At 61.3% G+C, this 17657-nt stretch overlaps 1 protein-coding gene across 1 annotated transcript; it reads right to left on the minus strand.

Annotated features, from left to right (window-relative positions):
* Positions 1–254: 254 nt before the first annotated feature.
* On the minus strand, positions 255–14292 carry HAPLN4 (hyaluronan and proteoglycan link protein 4). Its single transcript, XM_039515264.1, has 5 exons — positions 14171–14292; positions 9963–10068; positions 7501–7863; positions 5525–5827; positions 255–863 (listed from the first exon to the last, which is right to left on the minus strand). Exons 1-5 carry the CDS (start codon positions 14171–14173, stop codon positions 517–519), a joined length of 1122 nt encoding a protein of 373 aa, XP_039371198.1. The 5' UTR covers positions 14174–14292; the 3' UTR covers positions 255–516.
* Positions 14293–17657: the final 3365 nt, after the last annotated feature.

Here is a 17657-nt window from a genome sequence, read left to right on the forward strand (position 1 = left end):
CAGCCCAGCCCTGCCCCTCTGCAAGCAGAGAAAAGCCTAAACACGAGAGTCCAAGCACTAGCCGCAGCAGCGTGAAGCCAAGAAGGAAGCCGGAGGTTGGGTTAGCGAGGGGGGCAGCGGCTGCATCACAGCACGGCAGGAGCAGCCCCTACGAGTGCAGAGCCTGGATGTCTGTTTGCAGGAGAAAGCAAGTGAATTGAAGCTGGCATGGTCCCCCCTCCAGCCCCCTTCCCCTCTCTACCACAGACCCCCGCCCCAGCCTGCCACGCCGGGGGACCGGCCCCACCTGCTATGGAAAGGGTGGGGAGTTCCCTTCTGTTTCCTGTGATGCTGTTACCAAGAAATGCCAGATCCCTGGGGCTCGGCGGCCAGTCCCACGGGCCTGGCTCACAGCTGGCTCCAGGTGAGAAGGGACGGCTGGCGGGGGGGAGCTATGGTAGCAGCTCTCCAGCTGCAGTGTTTGTCTGATGGTTGCACGAGTGGTTCTGTCCCCGGCAGAGCAACCGTGGCTGCCTCTTACACCTGGAGAGGCCTCCACTTGCCCGGCTCCTCGCTGCCCTTCCTGGGGGACCCCTCGCTGCCCTTCCTGTAGCAGTAGACCCCGAAGAGCTTGTACTTCTTGTCCGGGAAGCCCAAGTTGCGGACGCCGGGCTCCTGGCCCCCGCAGCGTGCCCGGGGGTTGACGATGGGATAGCGGACGCTGCCGTCCTCCACCCAGCCCGCCTCACATCTGTCCAGCAGCTGGATCTTCCAGGCAGCGTAGAGCTGCCCCACCTTGGCCACCTTGGCACCGTTCTTCTTGCAGGCCTGGAGGGCCTCGGAGTAGCTCAGCTTGCGGTAGGTCTTCAGGAAGTAGACTTTGCCTGGAGAGGGAAGAGAAGGAGCCGGGTTAAAGGGATGGAGCTTTCTCCCCCCCCCCCACCAAGCCCAGGCCCGAGACTGGCCATGCCAGCCCGGGGCATCAGCCACGCACCGTGGGCAGGACCTAAGCCCATAAGGCCTGGCACCCACAGCTCCCATTGGCTTCTGGGGGAACCCCAGGTGCCCAGCACCTCAGTAGATCATGCCTGTAACTGATGGGAGGGGTCCCCACCATGGGACCCTGCCGTTGCCACCATGGAATAAACCGTGAGCGCAGCCAGGAGGGACTAGTTACACGTCCAGCTCCAGGATCGGCCTCTCCATGACCAGAGACGCCGGGGGGGGGGTCTCAGACCTAGCAGGGGGACACGGCCTCTCAAGGGGCTTGAATGGCCCCATCTAGCATTTGTTGGAAGGAAGGAAGCAAGCAAGGGAAGGTGCCGTGCTGGGCCATGTCCAGGTAGTGACTGGCCCCTGTTAGCCATGGGGCTCAGAGACCGGGAGGGAGCTGAATTTATGGCTTGGTTGCCAACATCCCCTGAGCTGGGGGCCGCGGCAGCTGACACCAGGACAGAGCTCCAGCCCCGCCGGGATGTTGGGTCAGGATCTCTCCCACGCCCCCTGGGCCCATGAGCTGTAGACACTGGGCAGCACAAGGGAGCCGCTGAGTCCGAGAGGCCCCCAGGGTGGATCTGTGTCCCCTTTGCAGCCATGACTCCCGAGCCTGGTCCCCTCTCTGCCCCACAGGACCCTGGTGCAGCTTGGCTCCCCCCAGCTTTGGGATCCAGCCGTGCCACACGACCTCGTCCCATCCCTCCGCCCAAGGGCAAACCCGCAAAGGTGCCCGACCAGTCCCAGCCGGCTGGGAGGGGCACATAGGCAGGGCTGGGCCGGGAGCGGGGGGAGCTAAGCCAGACTGGCTGCGGCGGAATAAAGGCAGCTCCTGGAAATTAATTCCTAGACACATCGAGATTGATGGGGGCTGCAGCGCTGCGGCCGGTGATGAGTCCCCGTAGCTATTACAGCCGCTATTTATCCCGCCTGCCATGATTAAATAAACATCTGCAGAGCCCCCCTCCCACACACACCCCTGCCCTGCCAGCCAGAGGACTGTAATTTACACACAGGGACAGCCCCTCTAGCTCAGATTTGTCTTGTGGAGCCCTGGCTTCATCCATCATCCGTGCCTCTCTCTGGTGCAATTACCTGCTTCTCCTTCCCCTGTTTCTGCCCCGGGGAGGCAGGAATTACAGCACAAAGGACCTTGTCCATCAGGGAAACTCACCTCCTTGCACTAAAGCCAGTGCTGCTGACAGCTTCTCGCACCATTGCCCTGGGGGAGAGGTTCCTCCCCCCCCATCCCGCCGGGGGGCTCTGTCTGCATTGAGTCCTGCTGGGCTTTGTGAGGGCTGAGAGTGGCTTTGCAAAAGGAGGGGGCTGACGGCACCTCTTGTCTCCTGGTGCCTTGGAGGGGCAGGGGTCGGGGGTTCAAAGCCTGACGAAGGGGGGTGGCTACAGGAAGGGAACAGCAGGGAGGGCTCCCCGCCCCGAGACCACTGGCTGTAGTGCTGTGGCCTCCCCTGCATGAGGACCTTGGCTGAGGCTCATCAAACTCACTGCAGACAGGCCAGCGAAACAGCCCCCTGGTCCCCGGCTCCGGCCCGTCACAAAGCCCCCGATGGAGGCCGGGCTTTTCAGAGCCCGAGCGAGCGACGGAGACGCGCTTCCACCACCTCAGCGCGTCGCCGGCGGCCCCTGCCAGCGCGCCCAGCAGCCAAGAAACCAGCGCTAATGGGGCAGATTTATGTGGCAGCCAATGTTACGATGACAGCACGTCAAGCTGTCCCGGCAATAAAAGCCCTCGTTAAAGACACCTCCCCCTTAGTGGCACCAGAGCCGGTCGAAGGTGCCCTGCATCTGTAGCGAGACGAGGGCCTTCGGGTTTGCTCCCTCCTGCTGTTTGCCCAGCCCCGAATCCCAGCTGGGATCCCTTCCTCTGTGCGGAGAAGCAGGCCGACCATTGCCTTTAACAGAGCGATGGGGAGTGAAGGCGCAGGCCGGGGCTGGGGACTGCAGGCAGAGAACCGCCCAGCCAAAGCCAGGCTCCAGCTGCAGCCCAGCATCGGTGAGCTGAGCTGAGCGGGTCTCAGCCACTTCCCGCTGGGCTCCTCGGCACTTGGGCCCCCTCATTGTCAAGCCGAGCGGAGAGGCCGAGGGCCGCGCAGGCAACGGGGTCTGAACGCCCAAAGGCGAGACGGGGGCGTGGGGAGGGGAGAGGCTTTTACCGCCCTCTCGTGAGAGTAGAGAGGCAGCTCCCACCAACACCATGTTCACATCCCCACTGGAGACCCCTGGGCTCTTTCTGTCATTGCTACGGAGAGCGGGTTGGGGGGGGAGCGGGTCTCGCCTTTCCAAAGCGCCCTGCCCAGAGGCTGAGCACTGCCTAGCTCGGATCAGCAGGGACCCCTTTGCTGTTCCCTCCTGCCGCGGGTGGCGGGCGGGAGGGGGTGGATATGAAGAATCCCCTTAGCAATAAGACTCAGGCTGAGGGGCAGGGGGAGCCATGGGGCAGCCCTGACAGCACCCACTCCCCTGCCCCGCCCAAGGAAGGGCTGAGTGATCTCACTGACTTCCACAGGATGCAGCACCAGGGTCAGGCAGGGCGAGACCCCCGCAGCTGAGGGGCCCAGATCAATGGCTGCGGGGGGAGCCCTGGGAAGCTTTTGGGTGCTTAAAAGCCATCGTGTGACACTGCTCCACAGCAGAGGAAGGGGGGGAGGGTGCCGAGGGCTACACCATTCAGGTGATGAGCTGCCTCAGGTCTGAGCCTATCCCCACCCCACTGCCCAGAGAGGCAGCATAGTCCAATGGGTAGGTTCAATTCTGCTGACCTCAATTCTGTAAATCACCTCCCCCCACTCTGTGCCTCAGTTTCCCCATCTATCCCATGGGACCAAGGAGCCTCCCCTTTGGCAAGTGCTTTGGGGTGTCCAGAAGCAGGGTACTAAATAAGGGCTGTGCATGGGGGCGCCCCACTGGGGTATCCTCCTGCCCAGCAAGCCCAGTGACACCTCCCTCCACCCACACGGCCTGCCCCCACAGCAGCGGCTGTGACTGGTACAGCCGGAAAAGGCCCAGGAGAGCTGTAGCCACCCGGTGTGCTGCTCACTCAAGTGCTTTAGCACCTAATTAACGCCCAATAATCCAAGGCAATGAACCAGGCACGTTCAGCAGCCAATCGCCAGGGGCTAATGGGGAGGGAGACACTCCACCAGCCGCACCTGAGCCCAGGGCGGGGCTGCTGCAGCCAGGCCCAGAGTCTTTAAATCCCCTGGCAGTGGGGGCTGAGCGGCTCTTTGGGTGATGGGCTGGGGCAGTGGCTTTCAGCCTGGGGATCCTGGGGGGGCTGCAGACTGGGTCTGAGATTTCCGAAGGGGTCTGTGCCAGCATTTGAAATGTTTTAGGGGTCTGCAATGAAACAAGGTTGAAACCTGCTGGGTTGGGGTATGGAGGAGGAGGAGATGCCAAGGCTAGGCTAGGAATAAATACAATTAAAGGGTCAAAACCCAGTGAGGACAGGGTCATTGGCCAGGCTCCGGGATGGGCCGATCTCTTCCCTGAGCGGGGAACGCAGCCTGCTCCTTCAGCCCTGGGGCAGAGAACAGCTGCTGCTCTGGGGGGCTGGTAGGGAGAGACGCGTGGGCCTGAAGGAGAATTTCTGCTCTCTCCAGAGCGGGAGCCGCATGCCCGTGCTGAGGGGCGACAGCGGCACAAAGGCGGGTTGAAATGAGGAAGGCGTCTGGAAATGTCAATGACCCTTTTTCCCATTGATGAGACCTCGCTGCTGCTCAACCAGCCCCGTGCCCCTGGGGGACCTGCCGTGCCACGCACCAGCAGGGAGAGGAGCTGCCTCATCCCAGCAGGGGAGGGGGATCAGCTTAGGGGACAGTGCTGAGCTACCGTAGCCCACACAGGAGTCGAGTTCGAGGGCGCAGGCTTCTCTGCAAGGGAAGAAAAGAGCCTCAAGCTGCAGGGCAGGGAGGGTGTTGACAGCTGCGGTGGTCAGGCCCTGTGGAACTCCCTGCCACAAGGGTAACACTCGTCTGGGCAGGAGGAACTCCCCCAGGAGCGAGGGGCCGTCCCAAACCAGCCCAGCACTCCAGGTGGTGCCCCGCCTTCTCCAACCCAAACACAGCAGTGCGGACAGCTAGAGCTCCCAAAGCCCTCGCGGCGCGGGGAGGGGAGAGAGAACAAATCCCGGGTACCGGATGTGAGTCTCACAGCGTAGTGCCCGGCTGGGCGGCGCTGAGACCCTAGCAGGATGGGGCACCTGAGTCGAAGCCGGGGGGTGGGGAAGAAAACACTGAGCATCAAGGCAGCCTGGCTCGTTAGGCAAAGCACAAGGCTGGGAGTTGCCTCTCCCACAGCTGCCTGTGTGACCTTGTGCAGGTCACTCCCCCCCCCCCGACTCTGTGCCTCAGTTTCCCCCTCTGTAAAGCGAGGATAATGAGCCTGACCTGCTCTGCTAAACCCAGCACGCGCGAAGTTTTATGTTCTTGCTGAGCGTTCAGCGTGCCCCATGCCCTGTTGTGGTGCCAGTGCAAGTGCCCACGGATCTCAGCGCTGCCCCCTGGGCCCTGCCCCCGGGGGGAGGGGCTGTTACCGTTCAGGTTGGACGTGAAGCAGAAGGCGTCATAGCGCTCGTCGTCCTTGTGCCGATACCCGTAGGTCCTGACCCCGACGGGGGTGTCTTTGCGGCCGCACTCGTCTCGGGGCCTGGAGATGGGGTACTGCACGGAGCCGTCCTCCAGCCACCCGGCGTTGCACCAGTCCATGCCCTCCAGCCAGGCCTTGTGCAGCTGGTCGTAGGAGGCCAAGATGCCGTCCTGGGCCAGACACGCCTCCTGGGCCTCATGGTAGTTGAGGGTGTAGCGGCCGAGGCGCGGGTGGTACGGGAAGATCACTCCTACAGGGACACGCAAGCAGAGCAAGGCGCTGGCTGGGGGTCTTACAGCAATCGCCGAATGGGGAGCTGCGCAGGGCGGGGGAAGGGCCGTTGGCTCTCAGGTTTCAGGGCCCTAGCTGGGCGTTGCAGGGGTCAGGAAGGGATTTCTCCCCCCACCTCCTCCTCCTCAAGCACATTACTTTACAATTGCTCAAGTGTATTACGGGTTCCCCCCTCCACCTTCCTCTGAAGCAGCAGTTATTGGCTGTCGGTGGAGGAGAGATACTGGGCTAGAGGGACCCATGGTCTGCTCCAGGGGCCACAGGGGAAGCCTGGCCTCCTGCCTCCTGGTCCTGTGAGCCAACCTCTGGCCCACACTTCCTCCCATCTCCTCTCACCACTAGCCCTCACTCCCCTCCCAGAGCTGGATCTAGGGCCCAGGAGGCCTGGCTCCCTGTCTGCTGCTCTAGTCACTCGACCACATTCTCCTCCCAGTGCCCAGCTGTCCCCTGACCCGGCTCTAACCCCTGGGGAGACCTGCTCCCCTGTGTAAAACAGGAACCACCGGAACTTTCATCCAAAGCTTGAGCCTAATACCAGCCGCCACTAGCCATGGGGCTGCTGTCCAGGTGGCAGGCACAGCGCAGGTGACGGGACTTATCTGCCCTGGCAGCTGCTGGGTTTTTCTCTGGCTGGGCATGTAACGCTTGCTTTCGAAAAGAAAACAGGACAAGGTGAGCTGCGAGGCAGCTTCCCGGCACCGCAGCGCGGAGTGACGGATGCAGCTCTCAGCCCTGCCACCCCAGGCACCGGCTCCTCCGCCACCTTGCCGGGAGCCGGTGTCTGGGTTCTGCCAGGCCGCAGCGCGAGGTGATAGAGAGGTGTGCTCCAAGGGCACCTCTCCAGCAGTTACGTGCTGTCCTCCCACGCTCATTCAGATCACCCTCCCGCCGAGGCAGGATTACCCGCCTGCGCTCTGAGGAAAGCAAAGCCAGTGTGAGGCAGTGATTACAGCAGGGCAGAAGGGAGTCTGGCCGCCTGGGGGCAGTGAAATCTAGCGGTTAGAGCAAAGGACGGGGAAGTCAGGATTCCTGGCTGTGTCATTCTCTCTGACCTTGGCCGAGTCATGTATCTCTCCGGCTGGCTGGCTGCAAAGAGAAGGCGACTCCCACCTCCCCGAGCTAACAGATTGTTTGCAAAAATGCTTTGAGAACCTCAGACAAAAGGTGTCGGCTAATGACCGCGCCTGGATGTGTGCCTCCACTCAGCGTTCTGAGTGCATGGACATGACACTGGGACCTTGTCTACACTACAGGTGACTTCAGTATAACTTACCTCAGTCAGGAGTGTGAATAATCCACAGCCCTGAGCGACGGAAGTTACACCCGCCTGAGCGCCAGTGTAGACAGTGCAAAACCAGTCTCTAAGGCCATGCCTGCGCTAGCAAGCTCACAGCGGCACTGCTGCACCAGTACATTCGTTTTGCTGACGAGTGGTAGTGCAGACATGGCCTAAGTGGGCGTGCACCATCGTTTTGTCTCCGTACGGTCGCCGGGCACAGCAGTCCAGGATTTACGAGCACATGTTGGGTAGTCAGGCCATGTGTGCATGCAAAAGTGTGCACATAAAACTGGGTGTGCAATGCAGCCTGGGGCTTGCAGACCGCCTGCTAGTGTCCCCGGGATTCCCTTTACCTTCCAGATCCAGCTTCACCATGCCCGTGTCGTCCTCCAGCTCATTGGTGACCTCACACTCATACCGCCCGTAATCCTGCAGGGTGACGTTGCGGATGATGAGGGAAGCGTCCCCTGCCCCGTCCTCCTGCAGCGCCGTGCGCCCCCGGTAGCTCCCAAAGGCTCTGCACTCCTTCCCCATGGCCACAAAGACGTCCACAAAAGACATCGGGTCCATCACTTTGGTCCACTTGAGGCGGATCTCGGCGGGGTCGTGCGCTGACACGTCGTAGTGGTACCGGCAGGGGAGGATGATGGTCCCGCCCCGGTGGGTGACCACCTTCCCTGGTGCTGTCTGGACGACCACGGCCCCGCTCTCATCCCCTGCACACAGACACAAGCGGTGGCTTGGGGGGGGGTGGGACACACCCCTCCTCCAGCCAGCACACCACCCCTTGCCCTGCCCCGCCGCACCAAACCGCAAACCAGACATGTGCTGAAGGCCTGCGTTCAAACCTTGCTGATGCCCTATGGTGGGGACCGGGAATTTATTAACCCTTCTGGACCTGGTACGATCCTGGCAGCACAAAGGAGAAATCAGGGTGAGGGGGAGCGAGAGGGAACCCGTCCGACAGGCTGAACAAAGGCACTGCTTGCCAGAGGCCTCAGTCCTATTGACAAAGCACCATCCCCATAATAACGTGGAGGGAAGGTGCTTGCTCCCAGCGGTGGAGCCTGTCACACAGCAGAGCCAGGGTGGCCGGGCGCATTAACATCACTTCCCTCCCAGGAGTCATTCGTGCAGGCAGGTCATTCCCAAGCAGGGTCCCACGGGCTGTGGGTTCAGACAGTGGACTTGCACCGCAGATTCAGTGCCCAGCTAACGCAGTCCCAAGCTGGGCCTCAGCTCAGCCAACAGCATGGGAGTGGGGCAAAACCCTGCCCAAGAGCCATTATTACCGGGGTCCCACTGTAGAGGAAGGGTCCAGTTAGAACCAGTTTGTCAAGGGTTAATAACTGAGCAGTAGATGCTTTAATATACGATTACGGGATTGTTCTTAGAGGCCAACAGGTCAATACGTTACTTGGAACCATAGTTTATAACCAGCTATAACACGACGAAGGGTGTGCTCACAACCAGAGGTGGCTGGAAAACGAGTTTCAATTTCATGAAAAATTTTGAGATAAAAAAATTTAAAAATCAGCAAAAATTAGGACCAAAAGCCAAAATTTTGATTTTTTGCATTAAATTACATTTTAAAAAAAATCATTTTTGGTCAGTTGAAACATTTCCTTTTGATTTTGACCATTTTTAAATTATTACTTTTAATTTGTGCTTGTTTAACTTATGTTTTTGATTATTGTAGTTTTATTGTTTGATATAGAAAATAAAGTAAGTTTCTGCACAAAAAGTCACTTTGAAATGGCAAATCCAAACTTCCCCTTTTGAAAATATCGATAGTTTGAGAGCAGGTTTTTCAAAAAAAAACATTCAAAAGGAAATGTTGTCAGAACGATACAATTTCATGGGAAAATCTGGTTTCATCAAAATGACATTTTCCAAAGGAAAACTGGTTTGACAAAAAAAAATTTGACCAGTTATAGAACCACCTGTACCAGCCAACTGCTCCTCCCACTGTCACACAAAGTACTTGCTGGGTGGGTGATATTCTTATAACATCTCATGTTCCTGTATGAACCCTTTATAAACACACCCTTCCTATCAAGTGAGACCAGTACCTGTAGCCAAGCGATCCCTAGAGACCTCAGCTGGCCTGTTGTGTAGGAGACAAAGGCTGCACAGACACAGTGAGAGACACTCCCTGCCCCCAAACATGTTACAGACTAAATACATAAAGGATGGGAGGGGAAACTGAGGCACCAAGCAGGGAAGTGACTTGCCAAGGTCTCACAGTAGGTCAGGAATAGAACCTGGGTCTCCCGCATCCCAGCCCAAGAGGCACTAGACAATCACCCTGTCTGTTTACCAGGAAAGAGGGTCTTATACACTTTTGCAGGTGAAAAACAAATCTACCTGTGGGGTGCTGGGTGCAGAGACCCCCCACTCCTCTCCCTGGCCTCCGGTCTCATCCTGAGGGGGAGAGTGAGCGATGCCCTTAGAGTTAAAGGTGCATTTGTGAGAGACGAGCTGGAGCAGGGGGGTAGTGCTGGGCGTTGGCACTCCAGGGTTGTATTCCCAGCTCTGCCGCTGACTGGCCATGTGACTCTGTTCAGTGCCTCCGTTTCCCCATTTGGTGCCTTGGGGAAAAGGTTTGGGTGATATTTCCATGGCAACAGCTCCCCATGTCTCTGGGCTGGAACCATCCCTTCCCAGCCCTGTGTGGATCGTTTTTTGTTCCCCTCCCCCTGAGGGGACTATTCCCTTGGGGTGGGCGCACTTGAGACCTCCTTAGTGAGCAAAGGCGGCGGGGGGGGGGAGAGACCCACCTGGTGGGAGCTGGGCGAGCCAGCCCCTCACTCACCTGACACATGGACGACCTTCTTGCGCCCCCTCTCGCTGAGCGCCGGCGGGGAGGAGAGGACAGCGACGAGAAGCAGCAGGGTGGCTGCATGGAACACGGGCTGCGTCTAGCAGAGAGAAGAGAAACATCCATTCACCCTGGCTGCCAGGGCTGGCTCAGAGCTCCCATGCCCCTAGAGAGACCAGCGCCCCCTACAGGCCTGCCCCAGCGCCCCCAGGGCCTACGCAGGGTTGAAGAGCAAAGGGAGCGTGGAAGCTTCACTGTCTGACCCTCGTGCAAAGGGATGTTGGACAGTGACATCCAACTCCCCAGCTGCCCACGGGGAGTCGTCCGCGGTTAGGGCAGAACCAGCCCCAGGCCAAAGCACCCAGGACAGTGACTGTCCTGGCATCGAGTGTGAGTGACCCGGTACGCAGCGGGGACGGGGGCAGATACGGGGGGTGAGTGCAAGAGAGCGAGGGAGGGTGGAGATTACGAGAGTACGAGAGACAGACAGCAGAGGGGTACAGATGCCAAGGGATTGACAGATGCAGAAACAGAAGGATGGATGGATGGGTGGATGGATGATATGGCCATGGATGGATGGAGAGAGAGAGAGGGATGTTTGTAAAGCGCCTTAAGACCGTGCAGGTGGGCACAGCTCTCCCTCTGACTCGGTTTAAGTGTCACCAGAGGATGGCACAGACAGAGCCCCGTGGCATCCATGTGAGCGGAGCATACACAGCCGCTCCCATCAGCAGGTGGGTACTTCTACGGGGCGGGCTCCACCCAGCTAGACACATGGCTCCCAGCTGCGTCTGCAGGGGGTCCCGGCGTCTCAAGTTACTGTTTAGATTTCGGTTGGGCTCGCAGCGTGCTGAGCTGTCCCCAAGCGCACGGGATCACAGCTAGCTCCCGGCCAGTGCCCTACAGTGACGCCCGAATCCCAGTGTCGCACAGGCCCGTCGCCAGCCCTGCTTCGCCAGGGATGCCCACACCAGGGAAAGGAGGTGCCGTCTCCTCGCTGCCTCCAGCTCGGAGCACCATACACCATTACACTGGCTGATTAAAGCAAATTGAATCAAGAGCAGGTGATGAAATTGGCTCTAATGCGCTTATTACCTGCCCTGCTGAGCAGGGGGGGGCTCAGCTTTTGCTCAAAAATATTATTTCTGAAGCCAGTTAATTGCACTGCGTGAGGGAAATGTGCCCAATTGGCGCCTCCGCCGAACTGGGCTGCCTGCTCCAGCCCAGGGAGGCTGCGCCACGGGGCTCTCTGGGCCCCCAACGCCTCCTTCGAATGAGGATGTGGTTGGCGGGATGGAAGCTGGAGTCTGTGTGTGAGACGCAGCCAGTCAGCTGCCTCCCAGCCACCATGGGCCATGACCACACCCTGGCTACACAGAGATTCATTGGTTCCTAAATCCCAAGGCCAGAAGGCACCATTGTGATCATCTCGTCTGATCCCCTGTATAACACAGGCCAGAGACCTGCCCCCAAGTAATTCCTAGAGCAGATCTATTAGAAAAACATCCCATCTTGACATCAAAATTGCCAGTGACGGAGAATCCCCCACACCCCTTGGTAAACTGTCCCGGTGCTGTAATTCCCATATTCCTGTGTCCCATTCAGATGGGAAATGTTTAAGTGAGGGTGATGATTAACCCCTGGCTCCACCATGGGGTCCATCCAGGCCAGTGTCCTGTCACCAGCAGCTTCAGTAAAAGCCCTGCAGTGACGGGGCGACAGGCTCCCAGGGGAAGTCCTCTCCTGACCCCCATGCTAGAGGGCAGCGCATGTCCTGAAACAGGAAAGTTTAGAGCCAATCCCAATCTCTTGTTATTTTGTAATCCTTGCTATTATAACTCAGCTGATGCCTTTCAGTCCTCACCCCCAGCCCAGCCCCCTGCTATCCCAGCCCTGGGCTCCCCTCTCCCTCCTCCCCCAGCTCTTCCAGTGCCCCTCAATCCTGACTGCAGCCCCTGCTATCCCAGCTCTGGGCTCCCCCTCACACCCCTCTTTGCTGGTACCCCTCAGTCCTAACCCACAGCCCCCTGCTTGTCCAGCCCTGGCCATTGGAGCACTGAGCGTTCAGTCCGGGCTAGAACCCAGCTCTCCTCTGACCACTAGGCCCTGCTGGGTACAGAAAGTGGCTGGCTAGTTTCTGGGACCAGGACTCCTCAGAATTGGCCTCACTTCCCTCCTCCCGAGAGGCTGGGCTACAGGGTCTGCCCCCCTCCTCCCCCCACAAAAACCCAGCACAGCTCGAGAACGTTGTTGGCCATTCCCAATTCCTCCCTCTGGACCAGTATAATGTTGGGAGGCTGCTGCTGCCACCTGTAGGGGAGAGGGAGTGGTGCACTCACTGTCCCCTTCCTCAGGGGAGAGGGGGTCCAAAGGGAGGGGGAGGGGGGCAGGTGCCCAGGTCCCAGCCTGCCCTGTGGCTGCCAAGGCAGAATCCTGCCTCCCAGCCCTGAACCTGCTGGGCACAGGAGTCGGGACAAGCTTTGGGGAGGAAGAGGAGGCCGACGCTTGCTGAGCATGGCCTGTAGGAATGGTCCATCCCTAGGATGGCCACTGCCCCCGGGGGGCAGCCCTGGGTCCCTCCAACTGTGTGGGAAGAGGCCATGCCAGGTGTGGAACGCTGGTGAGTCCTGCCCGCCTGGCCCGGGGTCAATGCCAGCCCCCGGGCAGCGGAGCAAAGCACTGGCCTTGGGGGCAGAGTGGGGCAACTTTGCTGACATACAGCCATCCCCTCCAGGCTGGGACCTGCGGCTCAGCTGCATCTCTCTCCTTGGCAGCAAGAGCCAGGGCGTCTGCAGTGCCCCTCAGAAAGCAGGTCCCCCACCTGGGACTACAAAGCCAGGGGGGATCCAGGCACAATGAGAGGGCTTCATACATTTCCTTCCTCCTCTTTTTCTCTTTTCTTTCTAGGGAAACAGCTCCGCACCCAACACCATCCCCTCCCCCAGCCCCACTGGACCAGGGTCTGGGGCAGCCTCCCCCCAGGAGCTGTAGGTGTTTAGTTTGAGTGAGAGCTGGACAAATGGCAGAGTCTGATGGTGGGGGGGGGGGGGTTTGCCTGTGATGGTGGAGACAGGGCTCAGCAGCCCTGCGGGTCCCTTCCAGTTTATGGCTTATGTTCCCAAAGCTTCAGGGTTTCCACCGACCGCCGGCAGGGGTCAGGGAGCATCGTCCCCCCGCCATGCGTTCTGGGAGGGGTTTTTTAATTTCCTTCCTCTGAAGCATCAGGGGTGGGACGCTGGGTGGGGAAGACAAGGTGGCACTGAGTATTCGCGCTCTCAGGCCCATGCTTGCCCACTTGCTGAGGCAGGTGTGGGGTCGGGCAGGAATTTTCCCCAGGTCAGAGTGGCAGGGACCTGGGGGGGGATTCACATTCCTCTGCAGCGTGGGGTGCAGGTCACTTGCCTGGAGTATCACTTAACCATTTCCCTGCCAGTGTGGGGGTGGGGGGCCACTGGCGCCCCTGGGTCCCTCCTGTTCTCTGCCACTCAGAGGCCTAGTCCCCTGGAGGTCTCAGGCCAGGGCGTGGGGGCGGCCTGTGGGGTACTGGGATGGAGGATCATGCGGGTCCCTTCCAGCCTGGCTCTGGGGTCCTAGCAATGGGAAGAGCCGGGGGTCACGCTGCAGACCCCGGGTGCTGGGGCAGGCGGTAAGTTCCCCTGGGGCAGATCTGCGGCTGGCGGCTGCTCTCTGCGGGAGGAGTTTGGTGGGTCTCAGCCCCAGGACAGTCTCAGCAGAGCGGGCCAGGATGGCTGGTGCCCGGCTGGGCACGCAGCGTGGCCGTGGGGTGCAGGGCAGCGGCTGTCCCTCTGGCTCCGCTAACCCCCCCGCACACACACACCCTCCGCAGCGGCTGGCAGGCAGGTCCCGGCCCCCGGCCCAAGGCGCTGCACTGCAGCGGATGGCGGAGCTGGGAGCTGCGCGCCCCGGGGTACCCGGCAGGCCCCGATGCCCCGGGGGCCGGTGCGCCCCTGCACCAGCTGAATCCAGGGGCGGCCGCCGGGCAGAGGAGCCCCGGGTTCCCGCAGTGGCTCCACCGGCAGCCCCCGGAGCTCCGGGGGGGGGGAATCCTCCCTCGCTGCCCGGTCCCCAGCTGCAGATCAGTCGGGGGGGGGGCGAGTCCTGCTCTCTGCCCTCCTCCCCGGCCCCCTCCCCAGCTCCGCGGACCGCGCCCAGCCCAAGGTGACCCCGCGGGGCGCACTCACCATCGTCCCGGGGCAGGGCGCGGGGTCCGGGCCAGGGCAGCCCCCGGCTGGCGGAGGTGGGCTCGATGCATCCGAGGGGCCCGCGGGCTTGGCTCCTTCCCCAGCCCGGTCTGCGAAGGGGGCGCCGGGTCCCTGCTCAGAGAGAAAGTTCCGCAGGGAGGCGAGGAGCGGGGCCGGGGGGGGGGGGGGGGCGGGTGCCGCGGCAGTTACTGGCTGCGGATGGGCTGGCGGGGGGGAGCCTTGGGAAGGAGAAAGGAGCTGGCCTCGGGCACTGCCGGGAGCTGGCAGCCGGGGCTGTGCCGCAGACAGCAGGATGCTCTGCCCGTGGGGGAAGACATGGGGTGGGTCTGCTACAGTGAGCAGGGGAGAGCCTGGAGACCCCCACCCACATCAGAGCCCCCCACTCACATCAGAGCCCCGCGTGCCAGGCGCCTGGAGACCCCACCCACATCAGAGCCCCCACCCAGATCAGGGCCCCTCGTGCCAGGCGCCTAGAGCCCCCCACCCACATCAGAGCCCCTCGTGCCAGGCGCCTGAGACCCCACCCACATCAGAGCCCCCACCCACATCAGAGCCCCGCGTGCCAGGCGCCTAGAGACCCCCACTCACATCAGAGCCCCGCGTGCCAGGCGCCTGGAGACCCCCCGAGATCAGGCCCCCCAGTGCCAGGCCCCGCACAGACCCCACCCTCCGCCAGATCAGGGCCCCTCGTGCCAGGCACTTTGCAGACCCCATAGGAGACAGTCCCTGCCCACGGAGCCCACAGTCTGAATGCACCAGGCAAAGGAAGGATCATTCACTCCGTGTTTCAGCTGCAGAACTGAGACCCGGTGACTCGCCCAGGGTCACCCAGCGGGTCAGTGGCAGAGCTGGGCATTTAACCCAGAGCTCCTGAACCCTGGCCCAGGGCCCTTAACCACAAGCCCCCTGGGCTCCATCTTCTTTCCCCAGGGCTCCCCGCTCCCAGACTCACCCTGGGCATCTCTCTGCGGCAGACCCAGGTTCCCCCGCCCACCTGCCAGGGCCCTGTGGGCACAGAGCCGTTGCCCTCCGGCGCTGCAGGCAGAGCAGGTGCCTGCTGTTCTGGGCTGTGGCCGCTAGGGGGCAGCAGGCAGGAGGGTGGGGTACCTGAAACCTGCAAGGGGTCCCGAGCCCTGCCCCCTCTGCCCCACGCTGAGCTGACGCCCGCTGCCCGGCCGGTGGGGCAAGGGGAGCTGGCTGAGGGCACGATCCCTGCACTGATCATGGTGTCTCAGAAGCCCCCCCCACACACACACACTTCTGCCAAGGCTGCGGCACTGGTGGGGCAGGGCCATGCTGCATGGCATTGCCATCATTGCAGGGGGTGGAGCAGGGGGCTGGGAGTCAGGCCGCCTGGGCTCAATCCTCAGCTCGGGGGGGGGGGGGGTGCCACAGGGAGACGGGTGTCCAGTGGGACGAGCAGAAGGAGCTAACACACAGCAGGCCAAGGCTGCATTTCGCCTTGAGCGCGGGCTGGGCTGCGTCCCTGCTGCCTGGCTGCCGAGTCCCCTTGGCGTGGCTCACTCGATGCCCCAGGGCCTGTCTGAGGGCAGACCCCTGCTCGGGGTCCCCGCCCACTGGCCATGGCTAGTGCATTGCGGGAGCCCGCCCCCGCCCTGCTCCCTGGGTGTCACTGATGCAGGCCCTGTGGGTGGGAGCAGGCCCCTGGGATTCAGAGCTCACGCTGCACAGCCCATGCGCTGGCATGACAGCCTGGATGGGGGGGTCACACCCCAGCCGCTGTCTGGTTTTCAGGCATGTGCCAATTAGGGCCCTGGGGCTGTAGGGCACCAAGGGGGGGGGGCACCCGGCTCAGCAGAGGAAGCAAGTCCCGTGGGTCGCTGGGCTCATCCAAAAGCTCCCGGGCTTTCAAACCAACCCACCCAAGCACCAAGCTTCAGAAAACTTGCCTGCGCTCTGCAAAACCACCCCCGACCCTTGGTATGAACAAGTGAGTGACACACAGCTGTGCACACGCCCCGTTAACTAGTGCACCAGCAGCTGCACTCGTGCACACACACCATACAGGAGCACGTGTGGCTATGCACATGCACACACAGCTACAGGCACCCACTCTCTCCAAAGCCAGGAGTTCTGGCTCCCAGTGCAGCCCTCAGAACTTAAATCGGGTGCCTGGGTCGTGGTCTCTGGCCCACACACCAGGCTCCTATGTACAGGGAATGCACATTAATGGGAGAGGCCACGACTTTGGCCACGGGGTGGGGGGGGGAGAGATGGGGGTGTGCTGGAGCTGGTCCCTGTCAGCCACTCGCCCTGCCCTGCATCATCCTGTGCTCTTAGCACGGTGGGTCCTGAGCCCTCGCTGGGCTGGGCAGTTTGCCGTGTCATGGATCCAAGCCCTTGGTACTGCAGCACAAAAGCAGACCTGCCAAACCCGGGAAAAAACGCAGAAATTGGGCTTGTTTCTGGCTTCATTGGCTTGTGAGGTGCTTGTTGGCTAGTTTTTGGCTCGTTTGACTCGTAGCTTGTTGTTGTTTTTGCTCGGCTCCCAGCAAACAGGGGCAAGGGGGGGAGAGTCAGGGGTGCGGCGGGCCCACCCCAGTCCCAGACTGCAGGCCGGGGGATCTAGTCACATAGAGTGTCGGGGTTCTTAGGGACTGGCTTGTTCTGAAATGGGATTTGCTTGATTTTTGGCTGATTGTGGAAACCGGGTGCTTATTTACTGCACGAAAGCTGCCAACTGTGCACAAAAGCCCGGCCCCAGCTCGAGGCGTTTCGCTCCCTGCTGTCTCCCAGAGGGCTGGGCTGCCCATGCCCCATTTTTCTGGGAGGGGGGGCCCTGGCACAGACCTGGAAGGGGCAGTGTTTGAGTCGGGCCTGAGCAGAGCCTCTGGGGCAGCACGGGAGAAGGGGGAGTGTGGGGCTCAGGGAGGGGAGCAGCAGGCACGTGGGACATCATCCCCCATTCTGCATCCTGGGCTGGAACCCTCAGCTCTGGGTCAAGAATCTCCTTCCCATCCCCTCGTCCTGACACTGCCGGGGGAGGGGGGATAGACCCAGCCCTGCCTCCCCCAACCGAGCCCCCTCCCGTACACTGCAGCCCCGGGGAGGCTGTGAAGAGAGAAAGGTGAGGAAAGGGCCTGATTCTCCCGCCCCTGGCCAGGCACCGTCCCACAAGGGCTCATTGATTTGGAGCTGTGCAGGCCCAACGTGAGACACCAGCACCTGCTCCTTAGGGAGGCCAAGCCCCCACTGCTCCTGGCTGCAACTTGGGGGGGGGGGCTCAGCCAGGCCTCGCCAGTGGCCACTGTGGAAAGCAGGGGGGCCCTATTCTGTAGCAAACCACGCACTGGAGCTCAGGGCAGTTGAGAGGCCCTAACATCCCGTCGGGGGCTGGAGACCATAGGGCTCGGGGGCGGGGGAACGGGACACTTCTCGGTGAGCACCGTTCTCAGAACCACACAGCACAGTTCAGGAAATCGATCCACGTCCCGCAGCAGGGACT

Source organism: Mauremys reevesii, linkage group 26 (assembly GCF_016161935.1).
Source record: "Mauremys reevesii isolate NIE-2019 linkage group 26, ASM1616193v1, whole genome shotgun sequence".
NCBI classification, from domain to species: Eukaryota; Metazoa; Chordata; order Testudines; family Geoemydidae; genus Mauremys; species Mauremys reevesii.